The sequence below is a fragment of the Ostrea edulis genome, chromosome 1 (assembly GCF_947568905.1).
Source record: "Ostrea edulis chromosome 1, xbOstEdul1.1, whole genome shotgun sequence".
In the NCBI taxonomy this organism is placed as follows: domain Eukaryota; kingdom Metazoa; phylum Mollusca; class Bivalvia; order Ostreida; family Ostreidae; genus Ostrea; species Ostrea edulis.
The window spans coordinates 45,941,312-45,966,147 of record NC_079164.1 but is presented as its reverse complement, the minus strand read 5'-3'; the positions used below and the strand labels follow the sequence as shown (position 1 = coordinate 45,966,147).

General features: G+C 36.8%; 1 protein-coding gene and 1 pseudogene across 1 annotated transcript; one reads left to right on the top strand and one right to left on the bottom strand.

Annotated features, from left to right (window-relative positions):
- The first annotated feature begins 2,528 nt into the window (after window positions 1-2,528).
- LOC125653558 (uncharacterized) lies at window positions 2,529-4,798 on the top strand (annotated as a pseudogene).
- Window positions 4,799-7,974: 3,176 nt separating this feature from the next.
- LOC125664946 (prostaglandin E2 receptor EP4 subtype-like) lies at window positions 7,975-24,698 on the bottom strand. The gene is made up of 2 exons (XM_056148533.1): window positions 23,850-24,698; window positions 7,975-9,255 (listed from the first exon to the last, which is right to left on the bottom strand). The coding sequence occupies exons 1-2, from the start codon at window positions 24,645-24,647 to the stop codon at window positions 8,971-8,973; spliced, it is 1,083 nt and encodes a 360-aa protein (XP_056004508.1). The 5' UTR covers window positions 24,648-24,698; the 3' UTR covers window positions 7,975-8,970.
- Window positions 24,699-24,836: the final 138 nt, after the last annotated feature.

Here is a 24,836-nt window from a genome sequence, read left to right as displayed (position 1 = left end):
AAGGGACTGTAGAACACTGTGTGCGTTCAAGAAGTCACTGAAAACACATTTTTCCATTAAGTTTTCCAGGACTAGTTTATATCATTTCAGTCATTCGTGTTTGCTGTTTCGGTGCATTAAAGGTCATATGAAACGATTTCTGACAAAATTTGGTTATGTGTGGGAATTCCTTAATCTAGGTTCATTAAACAATAATTCATTCTTTTTTCGATGCAATATAACGCCACAACAGCTGATCAAATGTACTTGATCACAAAAATGATTTTTGATGAGGGCGGCTTATTTCCCTTTGCTGATGACGTCAAAAAGACCCACTGTGATGTAAACAAAATAGCTTGCGTAAACCAGATAAGTATAGTACTTTCTCCTTAGCTTTAAAAATGCCACAGTGTGTGGCATATAATTGCAATATTCGATCGCAGAAGGGGGTTGCTATGTATCTATTCCCAAGGGATCCAAAATTTAGACAAATTTGGGTACGAAATGTTTTATTGCCACGAACACGTCTAGGTTGTGTGTAAAACATTTCACATATGACCAGTTTTCCGTACACCCCTCTGTTGCCAAAAAATGTGGATACAAAAAGATCGACTTAAAGCCAGACGCTGTGCCTACCATTTTTGATTTTCCGATGAATCAGAATGAAACAAAACAACGAAGAAAATCAACCGCTTACTTCAAGCGAAGAGCACTGGAAGTATGTATTACACAAAACTATAAAGATAATCACAAAATGATAGGCCTACCCATTGATCAATGAATATGAACTTTGAATGAATTTGCACATAATTACATTTTCATAAATATATACAGAGAGAGAGAGAGAGAGAGAGAGAGAGAGAGAGAGAGAGAGAGAGAGAGAGTTAAAACAATTTTTATCAAAAATAATCACTATCATATGACCGCAGGTACGTAAAGTACTATTAAAGTAAAAGACAATATCTGCTTCAGAATTAAACACAAGCAATTTTTTTACGGAAATACCATACTATTAAAATATACACCCCCTCCCCAATAAATAAATAAAAAACGATTTGTGAATTTTAGACTTTTGGGGCACACGAAGAAACACATGCAGGTTTTGGAAATCCGTGCTTCAGTACAACGGACGACACCCAACCACCGATCGTGTATGAGGGAACTGGTCTGATGGAACCCAAGCCCATCGATGATGACCTCCTTGTGATTAGAGGTATGAGGGGAAAAGAATAATTCGTGTCTTCGAATTTTCCTGACGTCTCGATATGAGTGAAAAAATCTCGAGAGGGACATCAAACAAGATACAATCGATCAATCAACCTTTCTTTAAAAATCTCGTATGTTATAAATTTACATGTATATAACATAATTTGACTACTTTTTTTATTCTGTAATCATTTAGATTTCCGACCAGCGTCTGTCACGACAAACAGAGATTTAGATCTCCCACCTCTTAAATTCCATGCATTCATCCAAATTTCACAATCGCCTGTCGTAAGATTTTTTTAAATTCATTTACAACAACTTTAGTACTCTCAATTAAAAACATTTTTTTAGTCAGAGAGAGCAAAATACGATGAATTTTATGATATTCATATTAGATAAATGATCTCATTGCCATTTGATCTCGATCTATTGAATATTGATCCATAGGAGTGTCAAAGTATCGGGGTTCAGGCACCAACCAAAACACGTGACATTGGAATACAAGTTGGCGATCATTTCGAAGCTCGAAGCAGATCTAGCGCTACTGCGGATAAAAAAGAGGCAGATGAAATGTCAATAGATTCCGACTCAGAAATGGACGACTCGGACATAGAGTGGAGCCTGTCGAATGAAGCTGGCGATGAGGAAGAAGAGTTGAAACTCAAGAATATAAGTAGTTTAAGTAGTGACACCAAGTTCATTGTGTACAAAAGCAGTCTGGAGCAGCTTCTTCCTACTAATTGCTTGTACTGTGGAAACCAGCAACAGGAAGATGACTTTGAATGGAGAGTATTAGGCACAGTTGTCCACATACAATCCACATGCGATAAATGCAGCTGCCAGTGGGAATGGGCCAGTCAACCATTTTCTGGAATGATGCCTTGGGACAATTTGATTATTGCAGCTGCAATCCTTTTCAGTGGAGGAAGTCCTGTTAAAGCTCTAAATACATTGAAGTTTGCTGGAATCCAGTGTTTTAATTACAGGACATATAGTTCCCTACAACAACTCTACTTAGTGCCAGCTGTTCAAATGGTAGTTAGAATATACATATTCAAATAATTTTGCTAAGAAAAAATTTGCAGATTGATTTGAGAATACTTACTTTATACAAACTTTTAAAAAAAAAATCCGACATAACTAGAATTTATAATTTTAAAAAACTGCACAGAAAGGAAATAACGTTTAACTGATAAATTATTCATATCAATTTTATTTAAAGGTTTGGCAGAAAAACCAACGAGATCTGTTAGATTCCCTAAGAGACAGAGGGCTTCCAGTTAGGGGGTGATGCAAGATGCTGTTCGCCAGGTCATACGGCAAAGTTTGGTTCATACTCCCTTATGAACCTGGAAACATCAAAGGTACTCGATGTCCAGTTGGTCCAGGTAATGATTTCAATACCAAATTAAGTATGTACATATATTGAGATTAAACAGCAAACAAATATTACTCATTCAAAATTACTGAATTAATTTACGAAATTACAGACAGAATTTTAAAATGAAAAAAGGAAAATTAAGCGTTTCCATAATACTGAAGTCAATTTTATTTTCTTTATTGCGCAATATTTGTGTATTCGGTAACATTACGGAAAATATGCTAGTATATATTTATACCTGTATTTCTAAAGAGCAATGAAGTACAAAGTTCATATCATATGGAACTTGAGGGACTGAAGAGATGTTTGTTAGAAATGGAGACTGAGGGCATAGATATTTCACATCTTGTGACTGATCGACACAGTCAAGTAAAAAGCTACATGAAAAGAGATCAGCCACACATATGTTTGATGTATGGCATGTTGCTAAAGGTATTCAATCGATTCAATGTATCAATAAACTTTCGATAACATTATATTAATGAATAAACCCCATGAAAAGGTTAAAATAACGAACGGTTCTCATAATCTCTTAACTCCTATAAGGAATACGAAATTAAAAAATTGACAAACACGGATCGCTGGAACCATGGGTGGGACCAGGTGCCTAGGAGGAGTAAACATCCCCAGTCAACCGGCCATGACCGCCTTGAGCCTTATATCTCGATCAGATAAACGTAGTTATCCGTAGTCAAAACCTGTGTAAAGAACGGCCTAACAATTGGGATGACAGGTTAAAATCAAAATTAATTCATTTAATTCAGTCATTAATTAATCAAACTAAAACTGATTTTTTTTTATTACTAAGGTGTTTATAGGAGGTTAGAGGCTATATCCAAAAAACGCTTGTGCAATGCGGTGGGTGAATGGTCTCATTCGATCAGCAACCATTTGTACTGGTGTGTTGCATCTAGCAACGGTAATGGAAATCTTGTATCCCAGAAATGGCTCTCCATACTGAACCACGTCACCAATGTTCACGAGGGACACGGAGACCTTTATCCAAGATGCTTACACGAACCTCTTGATGATCGGTACTGGATACAACAGGGTATTCAAATCATTTAAACGAAATATTTAATCAAACCAGCATGGTTGCAATTCTGTAAAAATTGATGCACGAACTAAACATTAATTAAAAGTTCTTTAAATTATGCACATACTAATGTTAAACATTTCCCATAAAGTCATATATATTTTACATGTATTTAATAGGCTCAAAGGCACATGTAGAATTAGAGTAAGTCGTGAAAGGAAAACTGTTGATCAACGACATCCCAAAACTGTGTCATATTGGTCAGACCTCCAGTCTAGAGTCGTTCCATAAAGTCGTGTGTTCTTTTGCACCAAAAGCTGTGCATTTCTTTTTCACACAAATGCAGGCTCGGTAAGTAAGCCAAACGAATAAAACTGAAACACATAATTGGATTTCTTAGATTCAAGTACAAGAAATAAATCTGATCTGATTCTCGTGTATGACTAGCATGCAAGGTGAAGATAACGAACAGTGATCAATCTCATAACTCCCACAAGCAATACAAAATAGATAGCTGGGCAAACACGGACCCTGGACACACCAGAGGTGGGATCAGGTGCCTAGGAGGAGTAAGCATCCCCTGTTGACCGGTCACACCCGCCGTGAGCCCCATATCCTGATCAGGTAAACGGAGTTATCCGCAGTCAAAATCAGTGTGCCAAGAACGGCTTAACAATCGGTATGAAACACGTCAGACAGCATTTGACCCAATGCGAGGTTGTATTGACGAACTAGATCGTTATAACGACCATAGAATTTGCGAAATAATACAAAAATATATTTCAGATTATTCCTTGCAGCACTGCATTTCAATGAGAATAGTGCGAGACAACAAAGCAGGACAAAAGAAGGGGACAAGCAATACGTTGTTTCATATCCAAAAGGAAGAGGTGGAGAAGGTGTAGCAAACGAAGTGAAAGTCGATCAAACCTTCAGTGAGTATGTTAACATTTACATAATTAAAAAAAACGTTTTCGTCTTCAAACTACAACTGTAACTCAATTCATCTGCATTATCTAGATTATATCGCTGATCTTATGGACGCCGTAGTGGAGTTAAGAATGCTCAACGACAGCTACTCGAAAGCAAGGAATGTTATGGAACATGGTGTGCAAATCCCTCCTCCAATTGCACAGAGTACCCCCAAACCACCAAAGAATGTTACAATTCAAAGACACACAACACGTTTCAATTAAAGGGTTGAATAAACATGATGAATTTAATGTAACTATTAAACTTCCGATTGATTTACATGTACTTGTACATAGTCATGTAGGGGTATTCACTAACGTGATTCTCCGGGGTACCGAAATCCACAATATTGCTGACTGGGAAACTTCTGTCTAATAGCTGTCACTACACACGGTAATATACGTCGGTTGTGTCTTCCTAAGCGCCGACAAATAAATCTTGCAAACCGACGATATGCTAAATGTCGATATAACCTATTAAAAAAATAACATTGTTATTTCTTGAAAATGTGACAATGAAATATCCTACACATTGAATATTTCACAGTACCTGTGTTATTTACATGTACACATTCTTTCAGAATATATTGTTAATTTTTATACGGAAAAAGGGGAAACTTACTCGTGAATTGGTTCATCATTTCCCAGAGGCCCATTATCTTGGATGTATTCATAATAAGATATATCCAACACGTAATGATTTAGACAATTCACTACAAAGCTAGGATGCTGTATGATGCAACCATACGTGTCGTCTTTCATTCGACTACAAACGTCAGCGATGTCCAGACAACACTTGCATTCTCTCGCGGTGTCCATGGTGATACAGTTGCCACATTTACACCTACATATGAATATTTTTAAGCATATTACTTCATTGGTTATTTGTATCAAAAGGAAAATGGGATTAGGGGTTAGATCAAAAGATCGATGTCGGATAAAATTCTAAATTCAAATATTTAGGGGGAGGAGGGATAAAATCTCCCATAAGTTTCTGTCATCCGACATCCATTACACTTTAGTGGAAAAAGAAAAATAAGGCAAGCGACTGTTAAAAACCATATAATAATATTACATTTTCACGAGTTTTAATGTACATTTTCATTGTAATTAAACAGTAAAAAAGGTATACGGAGTGCTATTTATACTCGTATATTTTTATTCGTTAATCGTTAGATTCAACACTCATCATATTTCGTTTTAGAGGGGGGGTGGGGGGGGGGTGAAAACTATGTGAATTTAGTTTTTTATCAGACATTGATTGTTTGATCTCGCCCCTTACAATTACAGTTTTTAGACATATTCTGTAACAATTAATGATAAATGAAATGTACACAAGGTCATAGAGCTTTTAATCTTTTTTTAAACAATCGTTAAACTTAATACCAGTCAGTATCTGATGGTAAGGGGTCTGGATCCGTAAGCTCTTCTTCAAGATCCTCCTCCTCGGACGAAGACCCGTTATTCGCTTGCTGTGCATTATTTCTGACAGGTTCAAACTGATATGGCTGTACCACAAAATCTGGCAGTTCATCGGAAAACAAAGATTCGTCCTTATCCATTAAATTAATAAGATTTCGTTGAGCAAAACGGTGTACAATCCACACTATTTCTGTTGCGTTGTTTACATCGATGGGTCGTTGTGACGTCACAAACTCACGAAATCAAGAACGATAAGCGGGTAACAAATTCATTCTATGTACAAGATTACAACTTTATTTCTGATCAATGCAAAGACAATAATTGTTTATTATATGCAATTTAACTTTCATTCATACCAATATTTATGTTTATAAAGAAAAATACCACTGTTAGAAATCGTTTCATATGACCTTTAAGATTATTTTTTCTGTTTTGACTGTGCGTTTTAGTTTTCAAGTACCATTTTGTGATGTTTTATATATAAAAAAAATAATTATAAAATTCTGTTTTAATATATTATAACTGAGACATTATGTGCTGTGTGTGCGTGTGGTATTTCATTATTATTTTAATACGCCCTGAAACTGATGTTTATCCTTATCCAGCAATTTTATGGTATCTTGTGTTTTCATGTTTGATATGTACAATCAGGATAGGTACAGCTACGGACTGTTTACATGTGAGAACGCCTTTTTTATCATTGCTTTTTAATGTTTTATTTATTTTCTATGTATTATGTGTATAACATTCTGTTGTAAGGTATATATGCATTGTAAAGCACCTTTGAGCGTACATAGTGCATGAAAAGGGTGCTATATAAATATGGTATTATTTATTAAAACCCTGGGTTGTGAAATTCATAATTTATTGTACATCCTTTTCTGCTATTCCTAAGTATACATTTAAAGTTTTTACAGTATCAGCAAACTTACACGTAAATACTATATACCAAGTTTGGCCCCACCCTGGGGTTAAATCCCATACCCCGGGGATCATGAAATTTAGAATTTTGGTAAGAAGCCTTCCTGTTCTACATCATTATGCATTTAGTTTTTCTTGAACATGTGCGGTTCTCGAGAAGAAGACTTTTAAAATTGGTCAATTTCCCCTCATCCCTAAGGCCCCAGGGGTGCAGGAATCCTGCAATTTACAATTTATGTCCCCCTTGTCCCAAAGATACTTCATACAAAATTTGAAAAAAATTGGAATAGTAGTTATCAGAAAGAAGTTAAAAAATTCTACTCTTCACACATTTAATAATTGACCATTTTGGTCCCACCCTAATGCCAAAACCCCTACCACTGGATCTCCAAATTTACAATTTTGGTAAAGGACTACCTGTTCTTTCTAAATATCCATTTAGTTTTAATTTAGTATAAATAGCACTAAAGAAGATGTTTTACACATCAACACTATATACTAAGTTTGGCCCCGCCCTGGGGTCAAAACCCCTAACCCGGGGATAATGAAATTTACAATTTTGGTAAAAGCCTTCCTGCTCTACATCACTATATGCATTCATTTTGTCTTACACATGTGCGGTTCTAGAGAAGATTTTTGAAAATTGGTCATTTTGGGGCAATTTTTGCCCCGTCCCTAAGGCCCCAGGAGTCCTGGATTTTATCATTTTTGTCCCCCTTGTCGCAAGGATGCTTCAAACCAAAATGAATTGGAATAGTAGTTATGAAGAAGTTAAAAATATTCAATTGTTAACGTACGACAACCAATTACAATAAGACACATGGGTTTACTCAGGTGACCTAAAAATGTGCGAAAATTTTAAACACATTGATCTAACTCTATACAAAACTTTTGAATGAGAAACAAGAAAACAACATGCATTAAAAATTTAGTGATTTTAAAAGCATTTAGAAGGGGGGGGGGAGAGATCAGTATTCTGAATTTACATCCTGAAACTAAGTTATGAAAGTGGTATGTCATTGGATGAGAAGCACTACACATCACCCCTCCATGCCACTACTGGATTCAAACAAATACCCAATACCAGGAAAATGATTTTGGTGGTTTTGCCGCATGACATTTAAGATGGCTCACTACACCCAGAAATAGTTTCTCAAATCAGTACGGATTGATTTAATTATAAAAGATATGATGATATACAATAAGTATATATGTCAAAAAGGCAAAATATATACAAATTTGGATAAAAACATGATTTTCAACAAAATTATTTCAACACATATGAATAAAAGACTCAGGGGGATTTGAACTCGAGATCTGCGGTTCACCAGTCCAATGCTTTTTTTCTCTCTCTCTTTCCAGTCCAATGCTTTTAACCACTGAGATACGATGATAGACAAACAAATCGATCGATACAATTATTTCACAAAACATTTAAATCGCCATCTTGTGACGTGGTGTCATACAGAGTATAATATTTAGTGTAGTGAGCTACTTAATTAAACCACTGCGCTTTCGCGTACATTGTTTGAAATATATGCGGGTTACACGCACGTTGTATCTTTCAATATCAATAATTCTAACACAAATACCAGACCTATACATGATTGTCTCAATACAGATGTCAGTTTCCTTTGATAGTCCACAGCGTGGCCCTTGCTGACTTTGTCAGTTTCCTAGTTTAGTAAGGTGTTTTGATCTCGCATTTTGGGTCCTTGCAGGAATGCAGTGAACTTGAAATTCACAAGTTTAGTTTCTGATACCCTGATGATGTTCCATACTAAATTTGACGATCTTTCTAAAAAAAAGTTGCATGGCAGATAATGACGAATAACTAAAAGTCACAATCAGGTGACCTAAAAATAAGTATTCGGAATAATTCCAGACACTACAGAGTTCACGAAAAGATTATCTAAATTGAATGGGCCATAGTTACGCTCTTCACTACTATTGATCAACAACGTAATCTCATGTATGAACGATAGACTAAAGAGTCATTAACTTCTGATTAAAACTTGTGGATGAATGAAAGATCCATAGGCATTTAGAACGGCTTAGACCCGTGTAGAAATTGTGTTGGTGTTCATCGATGAATTACCTCCAGTTAGGTTTGTTCCAGCTCTCACATATTTGGATTCTTCAGTAATAATTATCGCGGGAAATTGTTTCCTATTGCGAATTCTACGAATCAAGCGTGAAATTTTGACTAGATTTTTTTTCTGAAGAATGATGTAGATCCACGGGTCTATAATGGCATTGCTGATGGTTAGTCGTACGGCTTGAAGTTCCTCTGGTCCATTATTCGGGTCACTTGCGCTAGCATTTATCAGCATTCGAACCTGTAAACAGATGAAAATTTATACCGTTGAAATCAGTTTGTCGAGGCATCAAATTAACAATGAAAACGCCCTTTAACATCTTCAACGTTTATAGAATAATGTTTAGAGGAGTGCTAAGTATAATATTGCCTTTACATCCCACGGGCAATGTGTGCATAATCATGAAGAGCAGGGCGACTTTTGTTAAAAGTGTAAAAATCATGGCCTCTAGGTCACGGGTTCTGTTGCAAGAGTGGGGCTCTGTATCATGCACTGAAAATGCATCATTTCTTTCTGACTCTACAGAAAACCAAACGAAGTAGGAAGAAATAAGGAGCAAAATAAAAATCCATCACAAGGGCCCTGGTACTAGACGTAGATATACGTAATAAAAATCCATCACACGAGCCCTGATATTAGAGGTAGATATACGTAATAAAAAAATATATCACACGGGCCCTGATACTAGAGGTAGAATTGGAATGATGGTTATCAAGAAGTTAAAAATGTTTATTGTTCACACATTTTATCGATAACTGACCATTTTGGTCCCACCCTAATGCCGAAACCCCTACCACTGGGATCACCAAATTTACAATTTTGGTAAAGGGCTACCTGTTCTTTCTAAATATCCATTTAGTTTTAATTTAGTATAAATAGCACTAAAGAAGATGTTATTTAGTAAGTGTTTTACACATCAACACTATATACTAAGTTTGGCCCCGCCCTGGGGTCAGAACCCCTACCCCGAGGATCATGAAATTTACAATTTTGGTAAAGGCCTTCCTGCTCTACATCACTATGCATTTAGTTTTTCCTACATGCGTGTGGTTCTTGAGAAGATTTCTGAAAATTGGTCAATTTTGGGAAGTTTTTGCCCCGCCCCTAGGGTGCTGGAGTCCTGAAATTTACAATGTATGTCCCCCTTGTCGCAATGATGCTTCATACCAAATTTGAAAAGAATTGGACTGGTAGTTATTAAGAAGAAAATTAAAATGTTCAATTGTTAACGCACGACGGACGAAAACCAATTGCAATAGGTCACCTGAGTTAAACTCAGGTGACCTAAAAATCCATCACAATGGGCCCTGATACTAGAGGTAGATATACGTAATAAAAATCCATCACACGGGCCCTGATACTAGAGGTAGATATAAGTAATAAAAATCCATCACATGGGCCCTGGTAGTGCTAATGCATTATTATATGGAGAAATTAATGGTCTCAGGGTCAGGGAATTTGGTGTTTAGAAAAAATGGCGGTAACATGTCATAGATCCGCGCGTACTAAAATCCGTTTATTTCTGTTTAGGGTTCGAGTTACGGAAATTCCCTTGAAATATAAATAGATCAGAGTGTGTCACGTGTGACATTACGTATGTTTTATCATCTGCTCATAGTTTTGTTAACATAATATCTCGGTAACAAAATGGAGACGAAGCGTCAAGAAATTTTACAACCCTTGAAGCAAGTTATTATAGAGATACATTCGAACGGAGAAAAAATACCAGCGATTGCTAACAGTGTCAACAGATCTTTGGCTTCGGTATATCGAGTTGTCCGTAAATTTCAAAACACTGGACCGGTAGAAAATATATCAAGATCGGCCCGACCTCGTTCCATTGACGATCGGGAATATCGGAGGCTCCAGAGAATCGTAAACAAAGATCGGCGGGCTCCACTAAGAGACATTACAGCACAATTTAATGAAAACAGACCAGCATCAGTGTCTCAGAAGACTATCAAACGTCGACTTAAGAGAAAATGGCTTCTACAGAGGTGTGTATAAGAAGAAAGTTGTGGTGAAAAATGTCAACAGGAAGAAAAGCTTGTCATGGTGTAGAGAGAAGAGGTGGTGGGATGTACAAAATCAGTGGTCTAAAGTGATTTTAGTGACGAATCTCAGATATGTGTGGGTGAAAACAACCGTGTTTATGTGTGGAAGAAAGCCGGGGAGAGTTAGAGACCCGATCTAGTACCGCAACAAAATGGTCGAAAGTTAAGCATTATGGTTTGGGGATGCTTGTGTTTCAACGGAGTTGGAACATTATGTCGAGTTGAAGGGAATATAAATTCAGCAAAATACATTGATATATTGGATACAAACCTTTGGCCAGTTATTGTGCGTCATTTTCCAAACGGAAGTTACCTTTTCCAAGACGATAATGCCCCAGTACATCGATCTCGTTTGACACAGGGATTCATTGCCAGAAATCGAATAAAAAACATGAGCTGGCCTGAACAGTCTCCGGACTTAAATATTATTGAAATTGTTTGGTTATATACTGTATTAAAAGAAAACTTAAATCACAGATGCATAATATAAATTCCGCCGACGAACTTTTTCAACACACGTTCAGGATATGGCAGGACATTAACTTAAATTATGTCAGAAACCTTTATAATTCTGTTCCCCGGAGAATCAAGCAAGTCATCCGAATGAAGGGTCACCTAACTAAATACTGAGGTAAGTCATTGTTTCTTTATTCTAGTAGACCAGCTGTCAAGATGGTTTTTCGTACGAGTTGCTTCTCTTGTGTTGGACACGTAACAGCATTTCCCCCCCAAAAACTTTTCTTCCCCTACTGTATCTTATACGGCTGATATTATGGAATACTGATAGTAACATAAAGATATATTCTTTAATGCTGAACTGTGCGCATAGTTATAATGAACATAAAATACCCAACAAAATATTCAATTTGAAAAGCAGTAAGGCCCGAGTATAGGTCCAATTTTTGCAGCCCTTTACCGGCAATGGTGACGTCCCCATATGAGTTAATAATTCTCGAACGGGCCGTTAAACATTATACAACTAACCAACAACCATTATAACTTAATGTGAAAAAAAATTAAGCTAGCGCCTGTGGGTATCGCCTCCTTTACCCCGCTTTTTAAAATAATTTTCTGACCAACCCTCCCCCAATTGTGACAGTATGTTGTTTCACTAAATAAATATAACACTGAAAAAGACTTGAATTTTAATTTAACCCATTTCAACTTTTAGTACTTTATTCTAACTGTCATCTTAAGAAAATATTTTATGAGCCTTTCCAACAAATTGAATAAGATGTTTGTAAAAATAATTTTCTGACCAACCCTCCCCCAATTGTGACAGTATGTTGTTTCACTAAATAAATATAACACTGAAAAAGACTTGAATTTTAATTTAACCCATTTCAACTTTTAGTACTTTATTCTAACTGTCATCTTAAGAAAATATTTTATGAGCCTTTCCAACAAATTGAATAAGATGTTTGTAAACTCCCCCCCCCCCCCCCCCCCCCCCCCCCCCCCCCCCCCCCCATTGAAATAGATTTTTAAAAATCAACAATTTTCCCCTAACAAAGCCTTTTTAAATCGAAGTTGCTTTTAATCTAACTAGATATATTAGAACTTGAATTTCATTTCAGTTCTACACTTGGTAAACTATACATATATGTATCACATCAAATTTTAATGCGAACGAGTCCGGTGTGTATAGGTTTGTCTTACTTAGGATCAATATGTGAAAAGTGAAGATAACGAACAGTGATCAATCTCATAACTCCTGTAAGCAATACAAAATAGAGAGTTGGGCAAACACAGAATCCTGTACACACCGGAGGTGGGATCAGGTGCCTAGGAGGAGTAAGCATTCCCTGTTGACCGGTCACACCCGCCGCGAGCCCTATAGCCTGATCAGGTAAACAGAGTTATCCGTAGTCAAAATCAGTATGCCAAGAACGACATTAGTTCGTACATGAACCGGTACCCTGTGGATTAGTATCAAAACTGAAGATATACAGCAGGAAAAAACTGTATCAAACTGAAGGTGAAGTTAATGATCCTAGTGAGGGGAATTAACAGACATTTCATAATAAAAGGCTAACAGAGAATTTATGTTTGAATGTAATTAAAAGGTTATCTCATTATCAATTTAAATGGGGGGCCGAGTGGTTAGAGCATCGCGCTCAAAATCACACGGCCTCTCACCTGTTTGAATCCTGCTCGTGCCGGTAAGTGAAAAAGTTTCCCAGTTTACTTTCAAAAGGTCGGTGGTCTCTTCCCAGGTACATTGTATCTGGGTTCTCTCTTCCACCAATAAAAACTGGGTGCCACCAGACAACTGAAGAATTGTTGAGTGTGGCGGAAAACAGCAAAACAATCAATCAATCTAAATAATATGAATCTAGTATTTAGATTAGAAATACTAGTAAACTGCCAAAAGTTCTCGTCCATCAAGGATTGAAGTGCTGAAGTCAGTTAAACAAGAGCTCCACAGGCCTTATCCGTCACCTGAGAACTAGTGAAAAATTATCACTACTCCCAAGGACTGCAAAATGTAGACCTATTCTCAGCACTTACTGCCTTTGAGCAGGGAGGGATCTTTATCGTGCCACACCTGCTGTGACAAAGGGCCTCGGTTTTCACTACCCTCGGCCATTTCAGGTTTTATGGTGGTGCCCAAATGTGCAAATAACAAAAAATATAATTAATCTTGAAAATTGTCTTTTTCATTTCTGTGTAGAAATATTAATATATGTATTGTTATGAAGAGCATGTGAACCTCTACCAAAAACAAGAATTCTGAGAGTATTGCATGGCAATACATAGTCCCCTACCAATTGCAAAAATTACTGTACCACAACAATATTCGAAGTTCATTATGTAAGTTATTGTAAAAGGGAAAATTGGGGAACCAGGATAGGAATGGTTGGAAATCAACTACTATTCGAGTAGAGACTAGACCAGGAAAAAAGACAAATTCATAATTAGGTTTAGGTCTTTAACCAAGTCAATAAACTGTGACATGTAGATGATGATGGATAATTTAGCTATATTGTTGTATTACTATGCTAGAACTTTTAATGAGTGTAGTACTCTTATCTACAGAGATAAGAAACTTGGATGTAAACTAACAATTCATGCTATTTTTCTAAGTCCAAGGGCCATGACTTAATGGAAAATCTACGCATCGAGATGAAATTCGAACTTGATCTGTAACTTGTTATGGCAAAGCAATGTACCAAATATCGAATGAATATCTGCAAACACAACCAAAAAAAAAAAGTCCGGAAAACTGATAATTCATGCTATTTTTCTAAGTCCAAGGGTCATAACTTAATGGAAAATCTACGCACCGAGATGAAATTCGAACATGATCTGTAACTTGTTATGGCAAAGAAATGTACCAAATATCAAATGAATATCTGCAAGCACAACCAAAAAAAGTCCGCAAAACTGATAATTCGTGCTATTTTTTAAGTCCAAGGGCCATAACTAAGTAAACAATCAACGGACCGGGACCAAATTCAAACTTGATCTATAAGTTGTTATGGCAAAGCAATGTACCAAATATAAAATGAATATCTGAAACTACAACCAAAAAAAGTCTGCAAAACTGATAATTCGTGTTATTTTTTTGAAGTCCAAGGGCCATAACTAAGTGAAAAATCAACGGACCAAGACGAAATTCGAACTTGATCTGTAACTTGTTATGGCAAAGCTACATACCAAATATAAAATGAATATCTGCAAGAACAGAGAAAAAAGGTGCGGAAAACTGTACTGACGGACGGAGCGCAAACCTAAAGTCCCCTCGACTTTGTCGGTAGGGGACTAATAAGGGGATTCAACAGTCTTGTTTAACATCAACATTTTGCAAATCATATAGTCGCTATTATCAACGTGTCATTAAGTAGCATGATATCTGACGTATTTCAAACCAAGTCAACATAGTAGAGGCCTCACTGCAGGTGTGACCGTTCAACAAGATAAGAGGGTTCACAGCAGGTGTGACCAGTCAACAAGATAGAGGGTTCATAGCAGGTATGACTGGTCAACAAGATAGAGGGTTCATAGCAGGTATGACCGGTCAACAAGATAGAGGGTTCATAGCAGGTAGGACCGATCAACAAGATAGAGGGTTCACAGCAGGTGTGACCGGTCAACAAGATAGAGGGTTCACAGCAGGGTTCATAGCAGGTATGACCGGTCAACAAGATAGAGGGTTCACAGCAGGTGTGACCAGTCAACAAGATAGAGGGTTCACAGCAGGTGTGACCAGTCAACAAGATAGAGGGTTCACAGCAGGTAGGACTGGTCAACAAGATAGAGGGTTCACAGCAGGTGTGACCAGTCAACAAGATAGAGGGTTCACAGCAGGTATGACCGGTCAACAAGATAGAGGGCTCACAGCAGGTGTAACCAGTCAACAAGATAGAGGGTTCACAGCAGGTATGACCGGTCAACAAGATAGAGGGTTCATAGCAGGTATGAGCAGTCAACAAGATAGAGGGTTCATAGCAGGTGTGACCGGTCAACAAGATAGAGGGTTCACAGCAGGTGTGACCAGTCAACAAGATAGAGGGTTCACAGCAGGTGTGACCGGTCAACAAGATAGAGGGTTCACAGCAGGTGTGACCAGTCAACAAGATAGAGGGTTCATAGCAGGTGTGACCGGTCAACAAGATAGAGGTTTCACAGCAGGTGTGACCAGTCAACAAGGTAGAGGGTTCACAGCAGGTATGACGGTCAACAAGGATGCTTACTCCTAGGCATCTGCTGTTACCAGGGTTACTTTCAATATTGTATTTATATAAATAATGAAATTGATCACTGTTCGTTATCTTCACTTTTTATATGTCTTCCCAAATGCCATCTGTATGCCTGTTCTTCCCAGGCCATCCCAAAAATGTCTGTCAAATTTCTTGCCGATCCAGTTTAAAAGGTAACAGAAGATGCGACACAGCCATAAACAAAAAATACCCTCAGATAAAACCCCGAAAGTGCCTCGCACACGTAGACATTCCCTGTCAAGTTTCAATTCAATTTAAACTGTAGCAGAAAATGCGTCCAGAAACATTTCCAGATATCAAACTGACTATATGCTTTTCAAAATGTAGACCCCCTTCCCCACGAGTATATAAAAAATGAGTTGTCTTGCACAGTTTCATTTTCTGAAGATGCAGTCGAACTATAGTACGAGGGTGACTTAATTGTCTTCTTAATAGAGAAGAATTGTTCTGCACATAGGGCAATGTAAAACTTATACGGTACCAATTTTGATGCACCAGATGCGCATTTCGACAAATAATGTCTCTTCAGTGATGCTCAACCGAAATTTTTGAAATCCGAAATAACAGTAAACTTTTAGACCCTAAGAGCTATTTTAGGGAAAAACAGAGTGCCAAAAATTGGAGTCAAATTCGTGTAAGGATAAGAGCTATGCATGAGGGAAATAATCCTTAATTTTGAAATGAATTTCTAAATTTTATCAGAGCAATTAAATATACATCCGTATTTTCAAGCTAGTAACGAAGTACTTAGCTACTGGGCTGTAGATACCCTCGGGGACAATTTCATTCCATGAATGTCTTACGTGCTGCTGCATTACTAAGAAACAGCAGCCAGAATGCCCCATCACTCTCTTTCTCCTCCAGTTACAGAGAACGATTTTATTTTCTGAGTTTGATCGAAGTACAACATGCAAGTGATAATCAGTCTTTACAGTTTACTACAATCAACAGAACGTGTTTCCCCTTATTTTAAGACCTAACGTCAGCATGCGCCTGTATGATGCCCTTCATTAAACCATAATAAAACTGACGGCCGGTTCTGGCCTAGAGGTTAGAGCGTTCGCCCCGCATGCGGAAGGCTGGGGTTCTAATCCCGGCCGCGACAGACCTAAGTCGTTAAAACGGATAGTGGCAGATCTATCGCCAAACTCTCGGCATCAGGCGTGAATGTCACGGGTCCTCGGAGATGACCTTAACAACGGATGTCCAGTGTGGCACGCTAAAGAACCCACACTGCTCAAAGGCCGTAAGTGCCGAGTATGGATATTCACCGGTATTGATGACGTCTCCATATGAGTGAAAAATTCTCGTGAGAGACGTTAAGCAAGATACAATCAATCAATCGTTCATCCATGTCTACAAATTTCATCATTTCAGTCATATGTATGTGATGACGCCACTGATCAGGCAAAAGGAGAAGAGGATTGCATATTGCGACAAAAATATTAGTGGGCAAGATAATTTTTGAAAGATCGTTCGGGCACACAAAACCATCCTGCTCGGTTTCGTTACAGGTCCGCGCGGAATTTACTGCCGCATACCGCATGTAAACACGTCATTTGACCAAAGCATGATTCTGAAAGAGCACAATTTGCTCAAAATCTGTTTGAAATACTTTGATCTTCAATTTATTTGAAATACTTTGATCTTCAATTTATTTTATAAACAAATTTGCATACTATCGCAGTTATATTATTAACACTGAGAAAATAATTCATAATCTTCATTCCATGTGTTCAATTCTTAATTCTACTTTATGGGACAATAAAATTATGTTCCTGACGTTAAAGGATGTGAGATGTTGTGATGGAAAATTACTTTCTTTCATCAAACAGATTTTATCAATTACAGACATATATTAACCAGTATCTGGTGCAGGGATTAAGTTATACAAATTTCTCAACAAACAGGAATACTCATGCATGTAGATCAATATATACCTTCAACAACATATTTCAATAGTTTGACAAAGATTTTTGTTGTACACAAGTATATTAAACATATGAGGCATTCATAATCGGGGCAATTAAAGTTATAAATATTGCAGATAGCGAGAAATTGAGAAAACAACATAATAATATGATTGACCTGCTGGGTTATTTAAAACAAAATGTATACGATATTGACTTCACATAAACATGAATAATTAACTTAAATATTTTAAGTGATGTTTGTGAAGTTGAACAATTACAGGTATTCTATGGTGGGCTAAACTGTAAGTAATTACTCAATGACTACTTATATTCTGACATAGGAATAAAATTATATATGTTTTTCACCAAGCTATGTATATAATTTATACAATTAAACTCGATTGGATAAAAACGTTATTGTCCCCCACCGCAACGCAGAGGACATAGAAATACCGGTGTCCGTCCCACTTGATTTTGTAGACGCAACCCCTCTGAAACCGCCCAAAGGATTTTGTTCAAATTTTGTAGGATTGTTGGTCACCATATATATGTAGTTGATCATATTGCACCGCCATTTTGATTCGTCAAATTGTACAGGAGTTATGGGACTTTGTTGAATTTGTACATGCTACACTATAGAAACATTTTGTGGATACAACTCCTCCAAAACTGCTCAACGGATTTTATTCAAATCTTGTAGGATACTTGATCACATTGCGCCTCCATTTTAATTTGACAAATATTACAAAGAGTTATGGGACTTTGTTGAACTTGTACATGCTACACTATAGGAACACTGTGGATGCAACTCCTCTGAGACCGCTGTACGGATTTTGTTCAAATTTTGTAGGATTGTTAGTCATTATATATAGTTGATCATATGGCGCCATCATTTTGATTCGAAAAATTTTACAGGAGCTTTGGGACTTTTGTGCTTCAACTTGTGGCGGTGGTGGACATAGCTACGTGTAGTAATCTTGTTCCCTATTTATTTTCCGAGTCGGATAATCAACGCCCCCGAAATATTTATGAATATTTAACATCACGGGCTGAATAATTATGGCGACGCTTTTGGCGGAACACGTCAAACGAGGAATGGGGTAGGGAGAATCATTATGAGCGAAGAACGTGTGAGGGGGGGCGGGTTCAATTTCATGTTAAGGTGACTCCACACTCGCAGTTTTATCTGATACAAGTTTGAAAAGTGTATTTATTTCCATTCATTAGAGTTAAAACTAACAAATTATCAAATAAAATACATAGGTCATCACACTTTTTAAAATGAGAGACGTACATAAACAGAATCATATATCACCGTCAGAAAATTGCTATTTTCCTTGAACAGTATTATCAAAATTTCATAAAAACTGGTTATGACGATATAGTAGCATTCATAACAATTTCATGGAACTATATCTTCACAAAAATATACAAATTGTATGTAAAAACAAAATAAAGGATATCTTGATTAATGATTGATGTTTTCCGCCACACTCAACAATTTTTAAGTTATCTGGTGGTGCCCAGTTTTTATTGGTGGAAGAGAGAACCCAGATACAATGTACTTGGGAAGAGACCACCAATCTTCCGAAAGTAAACTGGAAAACTTTCTTGCTTACTGGCGCGAGCGGGATTCGAACCCACGCCCACCAGAGGTGAGAGGCCGTGTGATTTTGAGCGCGATGCTCTAACCACTCGGTCACGGAGGCCCAAATCAATAGAAACAGAGTTAATGACCTTGGATTCAATATTTGGTAACGTATCATTGGTTATTCATCCATAACATAGACTTTTGAAACAGTTTATTTTTAACAAGAGTTTTTACAATAAGTATCGGAAAATACTCCCAACACAATTTATGTTCCTATCATGCATGAATCTAAATAAATCATTGATTTTGCAAAATCTTATGACATCACAGGAGGGTGGAATTACTTTAATATCAAATCATATTTAAAACGACTACATGTAAAGGAAATCTTCCTCCTAATGCCCCCCCCCCCCCCCCCGCACATCTATCATAAAGTCAGTTCCTCATAAATATGAATGACAAAATCACCGTTTTCTCTTTGTTAAAATTGTCCGATCTTATTACTTAACAAAGTATATTGTAAATGTTACTTGAATACCAACAAGTGTGGCATTTATATTTTAAATATCGTGATTTTGTTTGGCATTTGTAATAAGTGCTAATTTCAACACAATCTGACTTCGTGCATATTTAGTAAAACTTAACAAACATCATAGCAGAGTAGACTCATAGAGATGTTTAGGGAGGAAAACATAAAATAGATACACACTGTATCAACATCGAAAAACTACTGTTTAATACGGCATATACAATGCTCATACACGTATTTACATTTTCTTTAAAATAATACTTTCATCTTTTGAAATTTACGACCGCTGCGTATGCCTACTCAATATCGGTTTCAACCAGTTTTGTAACACGAAGAGGTCAAGTCTGTCTCTGCAGTGTTATTTTCCCCCGTTTTTTTTATTTGGCGGGGGAGTAGAAGAATTTACAGTAAAATAAAAATACCGTGAAATAAATTACAAAGAAAGCTTCCAATCCTTGTTTGTTGGTTTAAGAATTTTCACTCAGATTGGGATATCGCCCGCAGTAGATATGAAGTGCCACATTCATATGTGGCCTACAATGTATGTATGGTGCTCAAGATCGTATGTTTTGAACATTTTATTGAATATATCAAAAGGATTGGGAACAAGTCTAACAACTTACTAGTCCGTCTCCTAAGACAGTAGCAGTGAGCGTTCCTTATCGTGTCAATGCTTACCATGACACACAAACTCCGTACGTGGACTGATTCACGACCCCCCCCCCCCCCCCCCCCATTTTTTGTTTTTCAATTTAAATCATCAAAATTTAGTCTTACATGTAATATCATGACAGAATATCATCGCAGAGAGTCTATTATTTGTTTTGATTGATTGATGGATTGTATCTTGCTTAACGTCTCACTCGAGAATTTTTCACTCATATGGAGACGTCACCAAGACCGATGAAGGGCTTCAAATTTAGGCCTATGCTCGGCGCTTACGGCCATTTAGCGTGCCACACCTACTGTGACACGGGGCATCCGTTTTTTAAGGTCATCTCCGAGGACCCGTGACTTTCAACTGTCACTACGGGTACCTGTAAAGTGCGAAACGAAATCTACCGAAACGAAACGAAACCCACCGAAACCTAACAGATTGTATTACCGAACTCTTTTAATTATAATAATTAAAAATTGTATCTTAGGCCCCTGTGAAAGTTACCACATATAAATAAAATTCGCCTCCCCTTTGATGTAGGCTTTCGGCTTGACTGTTACAAAGTTTTAAAAGCTGGAAAGGGGGGGGGGGGCACAACGTACATATCCGTAGTTGATTAAATGCCATGTACAATTAGTTTCGGATCCATAAATTTCAGAACCGAGGGTTACAGTCTCAGAGATCTGGGGAAACACACTATACGAGGGGTGGGATCGCCGACGTTGGATCCGCCTTTGGGCATAGATACATTGTTTGGAGAAGCTGGTGTCTGAGAAAATTGAAAGCAGGAACTCTTTACCTCTGATTTTATCTCTAACTGCTGAGGTGCGAGTACTTTCAATAATGGAAAAACTCTATAATACATTTGGGGTGTTGCTAAGACGGGGAATTGAAAACGGGACAGAAAACGGATTTTTTTAATGCAATAATATTAGGAGAAGGTCGGCATTTTGTAAACTGAAAAGGCTTATGAACAAGGGAATTTTAAGCATAAATCACAAAGAGAACGGGAGGACATATTCAGAACCCACCGTTTGATATACTACATACAAATATACAATATCCACATGTATACATATATTTGTCTTTAGAGCAAAAAATACTGAAACATGTATTTATGTCCAAAAGCGGATCCAACGCCGACGACCCCATCCCTCGTTTAGTGTGTTTCCCCAGACCTCTGACCTGTGAGACTGTAACCTTCCGTTCTGAAATTTATGGATCCGAAGCTAATTGCACATGGTATTTATGTACTTTGTGCTTACCCCCCCCCCCCTTCCAACTTTTAAAACTTGGTATCAGTCAAGCCGAAAGCCTACTTCAAAGGGGAGGCGAATTTTATTTATGTGTAAACTTTAACAGGGGCCTAAGATACCATTTTTAATTATTATAATTAAAAGAGTTCGATTATACAATCTGTTTCGTTTCGTTAGGTTTCGTTTCGTTTTGGTGGGTTTCGTTTCGTTTCGGTAGATTTCGTTTCGCATTTTACAGGTACCCCTGTCACTACCTGTTTTAACGACTCAGATTAAGATGTGTTATTGTTAACGAAATTTTCAAAATAATTGGATATCGATCCACATTTACTATATATATCACATTTCAAGTATACTTTAGGTAAAATGTGTCATGCTTTAGTGATTCCCACCTTTGATTTTGCATTAATCATTGAACTAGTCAAATGGGTTTTTTTCTGAGCGTGTATAGTTTGTAATGTTTTACAAAATGCATTAAGTTGTCTCTCTCATGGAGTGTTTTGGAACTCTCCTTACAAAACGTATTATACTGCATTAGTTGTAATGTCATTTAGTTAATAAATGACATTGTTTCAATTCAAACTGTGCTTATCTTTTTACTTGAAATCAAACGTAGCTAAAATATAGTTTTGTTTGGGCGAGATGACAGCAAATGTGTCATTTGAAAGTTGAATTGATGAATGTACAAAATTAAGATGCTTCAAATTTCACTGGTTTGTTTGTAAACATAAGTCTTTGTTTACATAGCAGAGTTAAGGCTAAAATACTGCTCTTATCCTTGTATTCGAATTCAGAAGATTCCAATTTTGGTTGTCAACATTAAATGAGTTATATTATCAATATTTAACATAAAAAATGAAAAATATTTTTTTCAAAAAACCTAAACTCGTCCCATTGAAAGTGTAATACCCGAAAGACACACGCCTCTCACGTCTGGAGCTCGTAACTTAAAGCATTCTAAGATATTAACTTGAATATGGCCAGTAGGACTTAGGCACCCATTTCAGTATATATTGACACAGGGGTCCGTGTTTGTCCTACTCTTGATTTGCATTCTATATAGGAATTAGGGGGATTGATCACTGTTCGTTATCTTAACTTTGCAACGTAAACTATTTGATTTCATTCCTAATGAAAGGAATATGTCGAAATGTGTAGTTTATTCTCGACAAATTCTTCGATTGGCCATATTTTTACAATACATTGAGTGCGCCTACTTCGATATTCACACGTGATCGGAAAGAAAACAATGACTTCGGGAAGTTTTGACATTAGGTTCATCGATTGTAAATATAGGAATAAGGATATGTCAGACTCCATTCATTATGCTAGACCATGTGTAAAACACTAAAGAGTAGGTAGTTAGATACGTACAGAATTGCTGGGAAATAGCACGTGGTATGCTACATATAATGAAACAGTGCGTGGTCAGCATTCGGCTTGTTTTGGAAAGAAAGTGTAAAAGACAGATTTTCTTTTGAAACTATTTTCATTTATACATGTATCTCTTCAACGGTAGTATTTGTATGCATATTTGATATAGTTTTTTGTTTCGATTTTTTATTTAGGGAATATAATCTCTTCAACGGTAGTATTTGTATGCATATTTGATATAATTTTTTGTTTCGATTTTTTATTTAGGGAATACCGTAAAATTGACATCTTTATTAAATCTAACATAAACATTGGAACATGTGTACCTTTAAACAATCTGGAAAAAAATATCCCAACGTGACTGGCATTTTAAAATGTCTTTAATATCTAAGACTTCTTAGCTTGTGCTCGAGTCGAACTATACTTTGTATAGATCTTGAGGTTTAAATGATACCGGAGTAAATATATTTCTGTTCTCCCTTCATTTAAGAGATTTTCATTAAGAGTAATCATTTTGACTTGATAATCTTTCATAGAATCCTGGTAATGTTCCCTTTTTTTTTATTTTTGGGCAAAATATCTTGATAGCTTGAAACATCAAAGAATGTAAGTATTTGAACTTCATGCACGCGTACTTTGCGTGTGACCATATAATACACATGGGTAGTGGTGTATGCTTTAACTTTTAGCAAACAAATGTCCATCGCTATATGTTTTATAAATACATGTACCTACCAATAATGGAATCCAGCATACGCTGGATAGAATTACAATGGACAGCATCAACGTTACTATGTAAGTTTCATCATTCTTCCTCTTCCTTCTCTCAAACTCATTTGATGAAATGATATCTGTTCTGTCATGTTGACAAATCGAGTGTATAACAGCGGTGTTCGTTATTGCAGTAATTAACAGAATTAATAAACACAGACTTGAGTAAACGTACGTGTTGATTCTATCCAAACGACGTAGGCTTGCAAAATTGATAAAACACCAAGTTCCGGGATAGTACATCTGGACAGACCCAAAACCGAGTAATGGAAAAGAAGCAACCAGTGCTGAAAATATCCAAATCGTAAATAAGATTCGTTTAGTTTTATGGTTTCCAGATCTGTAAATGAAGGGATATTTAACTGCGAATAGCCTGTCACACGACATAGCACATACTATCATGGCAGATGATAGAAAAGAAAATGAAAACAAGAATACGTCAAAACAGCAAAATTTTTTCGGAAACTCGAATTCAAAGTCAGATGCATATCTAGCTATCGCCACGGGGTAGTGCAACAATAATCCATTGACATCAGTTACGGCCAGAGCGAATACATATTTATAAAATGTTCCCCATCTATGGACGTTGGAATGATGAAAAAGTAAGAAAAGTGCAAGAAAGTTTCCCAGAATTCCAAAAGAGCCTTGGAGTATTGGAGGAACAATGCTCTCGGAAAATGTTTCATTTAACTCCCCGGTATAACTGTAATCAAGCATCTCCATTTGCTTTTCAATTAAAATGAAACACAAAGATCGATGCATAACCAATTTGATATGACGCTGGATACTGTCAATGTTTAGTACTCGCTACGCAAAAAAGTTATTGAGTTTCAAATACGATTTTTAATCTCGTAGCAATGAAGGTCCTTTGTAAGCGACAAATTATTTTAATATAATCAAATTGGAGTTACACTGATGAAAGATACATATCGTATGATGTACATTCAGCTA

Coding starts and splice junctions, on each gene's coding strand:
- LOC125664946 (XM_056148533.1), bottom strand. CDS start 24,647: ATGCATCGATCTTTGTGTTTCATTTTAATTGAAAAGCAAATGGAGATG. Junction 9,256..23,849: donor TATGCTGGATTCCATTATTG/GTAGGTACATGT, acceptor ATCTGTTTACAG/GTTCGAATGCTGATAAATGC.